At 40.7% G+C, this 10,933-nt stretch overlaps 1 protein-coding gene across 1 annotated transcript; it reads left to right on the forward strand.

Moving 5' to 3' along the window:
- Positions 1–1,361: 1,361 nt before the first annotated feature.
- Positions 1,362–4,713, forward strand: LOC115680804 (B3 domain-containing protein At5g42700). Its single transcript, XM_030604640.2, has 7 exons — positions 1,362–1,637; positions 1,744–1,839; positions 2,273–2,304; positions 2,424–2,586; positions 2,789–2,995; positions 3,457–3,553; positions 4,449–4,713. Exons 1-6 carry the CDS (start codon positions 1,497–1,499, stop codon positions 3,502–3,504), a joined length of 687 nt encoding a protein of 228 aa, XP_030460500.1. The 5' UTR covers positions 1,362–1,496; the 3' UTR covers positions 3,505–3,553; positions 4,449–4,713.
- The last annotated feature ends 6,220 nt before the right edge of the window (positions 4,714–10,933 follow it).

Genomic DNA, 10,933 nt, shown 5'->3' on the forward strand with positions numbered 1-10,933 from the left:
TTTTTTTCGTATCATGGAAATTTCAAGTATTTCAAATTTAAATAGTCCAAATGCGTGATCGGCAAGATTTTAATCAAGTTAAGAGTAAAAGTAGCCAGGTCCGATTGAAGATTTCATGTACTCCAGTTCCCTACAAATGATCATAATTCCTTTCAGAATAAGGTGATTATGGGAGAAAAGGGAAAAGTACCAAAAAAGTCTTAAAACTATTGCATCGGTACCAATTCAGTTATCGATCTTTTAATTAGATCAATTTAGTCTTAAACATTTTTCCATTAGTATTCAGCTAATTTAGATCAGAAATTGCTGACATAAACGTGGGCTGGCCTATGTGGTACGGTTGGCACTGATGTGGACATTTTATTTAATTTTCAAAAAAAAATTTCGAATTTTGTTATTAAATTTTTTTCTTTTTTTCTTCTCTTTTCTTTTTTCCTCTTTCCTTTCTCTTTTTCCTTTTTTTCCTTTTTTCCCTCCGCTCGTCGCAATGGGCGAGGGCCTGCCGACCTTTGGCGAGGGCTGGACAGGGCCGCGTCTCGCTAGATTCGGTGAGAGGAAATATGCCCGATGCTCGGGAGGGCGTCACCGATGGCTGGTGTCGGCCATCACGGAAGTTAGAGACTAGCGAAGGGAAAGAGAAAGGAAAGAAAGATAAAGAAAGAAAAAAATAAAAGGTAAAATAAAAGAAAAAAAATGGATAATGACATAAATGGTACCCAAAACTTTGGCTCAATATGAAACATGGTTTCTAAAATTTTAATTTTTTCAATGTGATCCATGAACTTTACCCCAATGTGCAAAATGGACCATGAATTTTTAATTTATTCAATGCAATCCCTGGATTTTTGGACAAATTAAAAGACTTTTGGTCCCTGATACTTCTCTAAATGAGATTCTACACCTCCTACTATCGAGACCATAAGATACAATATATTTAAATAGAACTATTGTAACATTTATAAAGGCCAAAAAGGTTAAAAGGCAATAAAATGATCGTATATTTTTTGTTGATTTAGTTTATTGAAATTAAAAGTTATTTTAATAGAGCAATAGTGTGATTATGAAAATTTGTGAACAAAATCAAAGAATGACATTGAACATTTATGAATAGTTGATGGACTAAATTAAATAAATTGAAAGTTGAGGGACCAGATTGAATATTCAAGGATAGTTCAAATTTAGAGATGGTTATTGTCATCTTTTCATAATTCAATGACCACTACGCAACCAAACAAACGGGGAAACAGAGAGAGAGAGAGAATGTGAAGAAAGTTATTCTGACAACATTTGATTTTATCCTAGTCCTGACCAAAAGAGGAAGATTATTCAAGGATTAGTGCCCACCCAACGGTCGACTGGCTCTCAAACTCTCGATTTCTGCACATTTCTCCTCATCACATCGTATCCTTTTTCCTTCTTTCTCCTTCTGCTTCTTCCTTCTTCGTTTCCGCATCCTCCAAATCTCTTGCTGAACTGAGCAGAGGAAGCAAGGCAAAATGGTGGCCGCCAAGCCGAAGGTATCCTACGAGGAGTGCCGCCGCAAGAGGCTGGAGGAGAACAAGAAGCGAATGGAGGCCCTCAATCTCCCCCAGCTCTCTCAATCCCTCCGCAACTCCTGCTCTCCCAACTCCACCCCTGTAACTCCTAATGCCCTCTCGCCCACCCTCTCTCTCTCTCTCTCTCTCTCTCTCTCTCTCTCTCTCTCTCTGCTATTCATACTCTGTTTCGGGTCACTCTTGTCAGATGAAGCAGTCCAAGCCACGCACGGTGGAGAAGCGGGTGGTGGTGGTGAGGAGGTCCGGTCGCGTCGCGAACAAGCCCGCCCCCGTTTACAGAGAGGTCACTCCATTAGACTCTGCTTCTTTTGCGGAACTCTTGTTTGCTTCATCGGGTCTTGGGACATTGGAAAGAATAAAGAGTTCACATCAGAAGTTTTTCTACGATCGACCCTTTTCTTAGTTTTGCATTTCTTTTCACTCACTCGATCGTATCAGGCTTAGGAAGGATTGCTTGGTGCGGTTTATAGCCGGTATTGATCATAAAGTTTCAAACTCTGTTCTTGGGTTCAGGTGGTGATGGATCGGGTGGCAGTGCCCGATCAAAAAAAAGAATTCAAATCAGAAGTTTTTCTATGCTCGACCCTTTTCTTAGTTTTGCATTTCTTTTTTCACGGAAGAAAATCACTCGATCGTATCAGGCTTAGTAAGGATTGCTTGGTGCGGTTTTTAGCCGGTATTGATCATAAAGTTTCAAACTTTGTTCTTGGGTTCAGGTGGTGATTGATCGGGTGGCAGTGCCCAGAAGGTATTTTATCGTTTCCTTCATTTTTTTTTTCGTTGTACTTTGCGAAATGATTTCCAAGATGTTAAAAAGTCCTTATATTTCGCTATTAACATTACCAAATGGTTTATGAAAATCGATAGGATTTACAGGAGGAGGGATCCGCTCAACCTGGTGTATGCCTCTGCTGAGGCCAGGGAATATGCAATAGAGAAGGCGGAGGAATTGCAGTCCACTCTGGGACCTCACTATCCCACCTTAGTCAAAGCCATGCTCCCATCTCATGTCTCTGGTGGTTTTTGGCTGGTAACAAAGTTTAATTCGTTTGCCACTTCGATTTTGTTTGATTTCGATTCCCTTTGCGCTATTTGTACCGTCTGCAGCATTCGTTAGATGTGGCGTCCTGGAATCGAGGAGGGATTTTGCAACATTCATCGACAATTTTTTTTTTTGGTAAGGGTCATCGACAATTTGGTTTTCTCTTTTTCTCATGTCATTTCATTTGCAGGGCCTTCCCGTCCACTTTTGCAAGACGAGCCTTCCTAAGAATGACGGGGTCATCACATTGGTCGACGAAGATGGTGAAGAATTCCCTACGATATATTTGGCGCGGAAGACGGGACTCAGCGGAGGATGGAAAGGGTTCTCTGTAGCTCATGAGCTAACTGATGGAGATGCTGTAGTTTTCCAGTTAATTAAACCAACCACAATGAAGGTAGTAATGATGAGACTGTATTTGAGACTTGAAAGTCAGTTTTCTTGCTTCCTAACCTTTTTGTCACAGTCAAGCTAGTAAGTTGGTTCATTAAGAAGGCACTAAAATAAAGCGCACCTTTGAATTTATACTTACGTGTTAGTGTTGCTAATTCGGGTATGCCTCTTTATCATCTCTTTCTTTTGTCAGACATTGATAGATTATAGAATAAGTTGTCCCATGTGTCTTTAATAGATTGTAGAATTCAGAAGGACTTAAGAAGATCATAAATATAGATTTAAGGGGAGATGTGCCTTTGGCATTCCACAGTACAAATAGCCATCACCATATCCTGTTATAAACACAAAGTTAACCGTGAATGGCATGTGCATCATTTCCTAGGATGTTTTACTTCCTTCTGAATGGTGCTATATTATTTGGCTGCCATGTAAGTGAAGTGCCATTTATATTCTCATTTTCAGGTTTACATCATACGAGTGAATGGATTCGACAAGAGTGAGGAGCCCTAGGTAGATTAGTAGCATGGTTGCTCTGCAGTCGGATTTTGGACATATAATGGTAGGTAGCGAGTTTACCACTTGCCTATAGAGTATATTAGTATTGTGCTTGTGGTCATTCTTTGGATGTTTCTCTGAAGTTTAGTGACCAATCTCCAGTCGTCAGTCACAAATGGACAGCTCTTCTTTTGATTATGTTTTAGCATCTCCAAACTAGATTTCACTCGTGTGTTTTCACACTCTTTGAAAAAAAAATCTCCTTTCAGACAAGCAGAAGCAGTTTCTAAAGCAAAGCCTCCTACAGTGTTTTAAACCTCAAAGTGCTTAGTTCTTTTAATCATATGAATTCATTTCATTGAAGTTCCTCCATAAAGCCTCTTGCAGTGCTTTAAACCTCAAAGTTCTGAGTCCTTTCAAACATGAGAACTCGTTAAATTGAAGTTCCTCCATGAAGTATGCTTTGTATCAGGGGTAGTGATGGGAATGATGGATGGTTGTGTCTGAACTGAGTCGTGAGCTTTTTCTATTGCTTTAACTTGTTTTAAAAAATCATGAGGACAATCTGATCATTTTGGGTCTATGATTACCAACCGAAGATGACCTGGGATGAGCCCCCATGATACGGGATTCTTCCCACCTTTGCTGGAAATCAAGTAAACCCCCCCAGGTAGTTGTGAATATTGGGCTCTATATGTTCCAATGGAGTTTAGCCACAGCTGCTTAGAACTTCAATTAATGTTTTTTTTCTAAGTCTGAAACCTTGTTCCTAGACTGAACTTGCTGCATGTTGAACGGCTCTCTCCTTGTCAATGTTCTTAATGTTAGCCTGACTTTGACACTCGTATCAATTTCCTACACTTCAGCAAACTTTTGAACCTGAATACAAAAGTCTCATTTTTACCAAAAAAACAAAAACACACACTCTCTCACTGTTGATATGTGTTTCTCTGATGCAGGTTGCACGGTGCATTGAAAGGTCATCCTGGGCTATGAGATTTGGCCATTGGGTTGCTCCCGATTTGGTCACAGGAGGCGAAATGTAACTTAATCTAGAGATAGATTCCAATCGATTAGATTAGCTAGTGAATCTGCGGTGCTGTAGGTCTGTTTCTTGCTTGTAATTAATTGATCATACTAGTGCTATGCTTGGCGGTTGTCTAGTCTATCTGCAGTTCAGCAAGAAACGGTTAAAAACACTCAATGCAGCAGCAGTTCTGCATCTTCCTCTGTTTTTCTGTGGATTTTTTTCTGTGTTCATCGCCATAGACAGGTGCAAACTTGCCTCAATCTAAAGTTGCTACCTCGAGAACTGGTGTTGGATTCACAGGCGCCTTATCTCGACGCGAGTTTGTCCGACAGCCTAGAAGATCTCACCAGAATTGTAATGCCTTACTAGATTCATGCATGCGGATGCAAATAGGAGAGAACCATTTGATCTGCATTTCTCGAGTCCTGAACATGATGCAACAGACAAACCCGGGTTTGACCGCCGCGTTCTGCTTTGCCCGTGCCCTGAGAATGCGGTGAGTTTGTGGGGGGTGGGGGGAAAAGAAACAGGCTGTTTCGATAGCTCCACTTAGCTTGTCAAATGGCCAAGCTCCGCTCGCTTTTCCAGCTAAGGGGGACAAAGAACGTGCGTGCTCACCACCAATCTTTGCGTGCTTATAAACTAATAATGCCCATTAAAAAAAAACACATTAGGAGAAAACCGTCTCAGACCCGTCAATGATACAGTGAATTAGACGTGAGTATGCTCTGGATTCGGTGTTTCGCCATTCGTTTAGACAAAGAAAAGGATACCGACCCAACAAGGACGGGAGGGCAATGCGAGCATCGACACGTTAAATTAAAGATCGTATCTGTGGCGTGCTCGAGCCTCTTAGGCTTTGACCAAACGTGACGAACAGGGCAGACAGCAACGTCTGCTGCGCAAAGCGTCTCTCTCACGTTGTGCGCAAAAAAAGCTGGGAACGAAATGGGACGAAGGCTGAGGAGGCCAAGAGCTGCGAGAACGACAGGAGATGAAACGCCCCGAGACATCTCCTCCGGCGAGCGGCGAGGTTTTTTTGGGTGTCTCGTCGTCGTCTTACCTGGCCGCTCCGGGGTGGGGGTCCACACGGATATGCCAGCGCGAGAGCTCTTTCTCGTCCTGTGATCGCCTCCCAGAAGGACCATCCAACCTCTCGCGCGCGCCGCGACGACGATTTGCACGGACGTGACGCACGTCTCGTGTCATAAGCCCGAGATCGCTTTTTGTTAAGATTAATACCATAAAAAATCCCAAATCAATACATTTGCGATAAATTTATATCCCCAAATTAATATATCTGTAATAAATTTCCCTTCATTAATTTTCCATTAAGTTGGATTAATACAATGAAAAATCATAAATTGATTTACATATGACAAACGGAGTAAAAAACCTTAAACATGTACATTCGTCAACTGCCACGTGTTGACGGAAGGTAAATTTGTCATAGGTGTACAAATTTGAGATTTTTAGTTAATTTGGGGTAAATTTATCATGAGTGTATCAATTTAGAGTTTTTCGTGGTATTAACCTTTTTAGTTTTAACTTGTATCATATACACTTTAATCACGTAATTTAGTAAAAATATGTCGATGGCAAGGAAATTTCTAGTAACACTATATCATATAATATGTGTTTACACATAAGATTTGATGGTATCCGTGAAATTCATGTGAAAGAACATGCTTATTCGATTCGGCGGAAAGATAATGTGCGGGGGTTTCCTCGATCGCCTATCTGATAATGAGAAGTAGTAACGAATTCAAGAAGCATGAAGCCTCGAGTTCCGTTCCCGCTCAATGGAGCCGCTGGATATTTAAAAATGAGCAATTCCTCATGAATTGCCCCCGTCACGACGCGAATGACCTATAGTGTGATCGGATCAAGGAGGTGAAGAACTAAGTCTGGCGCATCAAAACTCGTCTAGGAAGGATGCCATTCCATCGTCCCCACGAAATAAAAATCAATTACCGGACACTAACACTCCCCTTTTCGCTATCTTCTTTACGTTTATACATGTCGCGGTGCAACGTGCAATTCACAATTTGTCAATTTTACACCCGATTTCCCTCCGTATCTTCCGAAAGGAAGAAGACGGCGAGGATCCATCCGTGCCCAATATCCCGCGATTCCGTCTCGTACATTACGGATCACTCCGTCCATCTCGCTCAAGATCCGGATCGGAACCCGCCGGAGCCGCCCTGGCGGCGCCGCCACGGCGCTTCCCCTCGTGTGCGGTCACGCGCCGGGTGGGGGTGCCGGTCGTGGGCCAGGTGATGCGATTGGGGCGTGGTCCCCTTTGCAAATTTTGCGTGGTTTGATTGGCGCCGGTGATTCCGGGTGGGGAGGGAGGGGAGTGGGGTTTTGCGGTGAACGCAGCGGGTAAATGTGGGTCCCCCCCCGACGTGAAATGTCAAAAAGCCCCCCCACCATTATCCCAAATTTTTAGTATTATTTCTTTTCCCCCACTGAGTAAAAAAAACCCTATTGTTTAGATGGTTAATGCTACGAAACGATCCCGAGCCGGTACACCCGTAATAAATTTATCCCAAAATAATTTTTTGACCGCCAAAAGCTATAACCGGTACACTTGTGACAAATTTAAATATTCGTTAAATTGAATTAATATCACGAGAAACCATAAATTAGTAAATCCGTGACAAACGGAAGGATAAAACCCTAAATCGGGTATCATCCAACTCGGCAATTCGACGGTAAAATTTAACGGAAATTAAATTAGGGTAAATTTATCATGGGTGTATCAGATTTGGGGTTTTTTGTGGTCAAAAAATTAATTTGAGGTGAATTTATCACAGATATACTAATTCGAGGATTTTCATGGTATTAACTCATTCTTTAAGCCTTCTAAAAAGGGGATAAAAGAATTGTACGGAGGTGGGATATAATCGATTGGGGAATTCGCACCTCAAGTTACGTGAGATCTCGAGTTCGATTCCTCTTCCGACTCGGCACGACCTGTCGACGATATGGAAGCGTTTGCCCCCGAGGCCTTACTAAGCGCGCCGAGACTTTTTAAATAGGTATAAGCCGACGTGCGCGCGGTAAAGTAAACTATACGCGAATCTCCTAATATCGACTTGCTTCCGGATTGGAAAGGAGGACACGGTCCCGATGCGCAAGAACCCGATGCAAAAAGCAATAAAATTTTGGCTCGCTGCACCGGTGAAAAGGTGGTGTAACAAATTTTTACCAGGTCTACTGACGGTGAAAAGTAAATAAAATTTTTTTTACTTGATCTTTGCTGAAAGAAATCAAGTATGATTCACGTATGATTCACGTAGTCGATCGGCACGAGGCATGACTCTGACCAGCATTCCTCCGCCGGGGAAAAAAAAGTCCACGTGTCAAGTCACCAACCGGGATGCAACAAGAAGCCATTGAATTTTCAAGCAGGCTAATACGTACCACCGGCGTATTGATTGGTGATAAAAGGGGTCATTTGTCTCCCGCGAAATCACGACTTTATGTCGCGAGCGAGCTGTTAAACGGCCATGTTACGTTGCCTAGCTGCAGCATATTTTAAAATGGAGTAACTTCCTGGCTATTACCTACCGTCTTGATGTGGGGGGGGCGGGGGTTGACGAGCTCGCAGATCTCATAACGTCGGGTCATCGGTGTTACATGGGGGGGGGGGGGGTCAGTGAGCCGCTATCGCCGGTCGCACCTCCCATGCTTTCCAACCACGAAAAGGCAACGGCGTCGCCCTAGAGAAAAGAGCACACGACGAGGTCCAAACCGTCACGACAAGAATAGTCATAAAATAAAAATTAGCACAAGACGACGATGATGCTCGCGAAGAGAAAGAACAACTCGGGGTCATCATCGGTCGCGGCACGCGAAAACATCCTCGTAACTTAAGCCGACGTGACGCGCTGTTTCGGGGTGCCGTCGTCGTCGTCGATGACGATAACGTGAGGGTCGGTCCAACAATCTTTCGTTGCTTTGTGAGCAACCCACAAGATTTTCCAGCTGTCACCCACGCACGCCAAAAATAAAAAATAAAAAATAAGAAATATGTTTGTTTTTTTTATTGGGTGTGATGTCTCTGTCAGCACGACATAACAAGAAAACAAAATTGTTGGTATTCGAGAACCGGCAATTTATAATAATAATAATAATAATAATAATTTATTTTTTTATTATTATTATTGTTTTTGTCCAATTCGTTTGTACAAGGAAGAAGGGTGGGGAGGGGGTCGTGATTGACTGAGCTCCGCTTGTCGTCGTGCGCTTCTGCGCTTTGGCCCTCCTTCGATTGACCGGCGCCAGCCTGTGATTTTTTTGACATTAGATTATTATTATTATATGATAAAGTATTATTTTTTATTTATTTATTTTTATTTTATTTTCTTCTATATATATATATATACATAAATAAAAGAGGAGATTAATTGGAAATCCACTAAAACCAACCAATCACAGCTGTTCCTTGATTGGCTGATTGAGTCGGGCCTTTTCGAGATATGGCGTGGTGGTGGGGCGCGTTCCGTATCGTGGACCCACTTTGCTTGATTGGCTCTCTTCTCTCTGTTTTTTTTTTTTTTTTTTTTTTCATTTTTTATTTTTTTATTTTTTTTTTCGTGCCCCCGGAAGAAATAGTTAATGGCACGCATCGAGTGCATTGCTCGAGTTGCGCTTGCAATGTCGTGATTAGGAAACGTGTTAGTACCGCACAAAAAAATCCAAAATTGATATATTCATGACAAGTTTACTCTTCGTTAGTTTCCGTTAAATTTGACCATCAAATTCCTGTGTTTGATGGCACATGGCAGTTGACAGGTGTACCTGTTTGGAATTTTACCTTTCGTTTGTCACAGGTGCACCAGTTTATGGTTTTTTTTATGGTATTAATTCAATTTAACGAAAGGTAAATTTGTCACAAATATACCAGTTTGGAGTTTTCGATAGTAAAAAATTTAGCTTATTATCATAGGTATACCAGTTTAGGATTTTTGGTGGTCAAAAAATTAATTTTTGGTAAATTTGTCGCAGATATACCAGTTTTGGGGTTTTTTTTTAATATTAATCCTTAGGAAATTGGGAAATCATGGTGTAATTTAGATGCTATATGTGACCAGAAATATCTACATAACATGTAATTAAGGATGTCATCATTGACCTTGATCGTGTTGGCATCGTGAATACCGAACAGATCAGCCCGGTTTATGTTTAGGTTGACTTTTTTGACCCATTTTTATGACATGCTTATGTATGTTAATGGAATATCTTAACGCGTTAGTCATCTCGACTTGACACTATGGGTGTGTTTGTTTCACGAAAAATATAACGTTTTTGGAAAATGTTTTCCGGAAAATCATTTTCCAGGAAAATAATTAATTTTTCTTTGTTTGATGATATGTGATCGAAAATGTTTTTTGGTGTTTGGATCTCATTTAGGAAATGATTTCAATTCCATGATTTTATCTTAGGCAAAAAAATAATTTCGAAAATTTTAATATTTTTTTTATTTTTAAAAATAAAAAAGAAAAAGAAAAGAAAGAAAAGAATAAAATATTAAAAAAGTCAAGGGAAACAACTCCGGAAAATGTTTTCATCTTCTTAGATTAGGGAATTCACTTTCCTAATTTTATATATGAATGTTTTCCTTGACCGGAAAGTGTATTCATTTGACTAATCATTGTCGGCGAACCAAACGGGTGAAAGTCCGGAAAACGGGTTTCCAGAAAACACTTTCCCTTAAACAAACGCACCCTATGTTTCGATACAAAAGGATGATGAAGTAGCCCCTGGCTGATGACCAACAAGGACTTGCCCAACAGCTACGGGACATGGGTCGGGTCTCACCCGCCCCACCTCGTGTGTTTATTATAGTTATTAATTTCGACAATGCTCTCATTATTAATAGGATTAATATCACGAAAAACCCTAAAGTGGTACACCTGTAACAAATTTACCCAAAACTAATTTGTTGACCACCAAAAATCCAAAACTGGTACATTTGTGACAAATTTATCCTCCATTAAATTGAACTAATGCAAAAAAAAAATATAACAAACTGGTACACTTAGGACAAATGGAGGGTAAAGCCCCAAAGTGATACATTCGTCAACTGTCATGTGTCATTTAACTAAGCAATTTGATAGTAAAATTTAACGGAAACTAACGGAGGGTGAATTTGTTACAGGTGTACCAGTTTCGGGCTTTTGGTGGTCAAAAATTAATTTTGGGTAAATTCGTCACAGGTGTATCAGTTTGAGGCTTTTCGTGGTAATAACCCTTATTAATATCATTAGATTGCTTATTTTAGGAACGTTTTTTAAACTAAATTTCTATAATAAATCTAAGTAAATGTTATTCCATGTTAACTCGAACAAAAATATAGTACTTGGATTTTCAAAATTATGAGGCGATTGATAATACGTACTTTAT

The sequence above is a fragment of the Syzygium oleosum genome, unplaced genomic scaffold, assembly GCF_021117445.2.
Source record: "Syzygium oleosum isolate NSW1041296 unplaced genomic scaffold, Sole_v2.1 Sole_v2.05, whole genome shotgun sequence".
NCBI lineage: Eukaryota > Viridiplantae > Streptophyta > Magnoliopsida > Myrtales > Myrtaceae > Syzygium > Syzygium oleosum.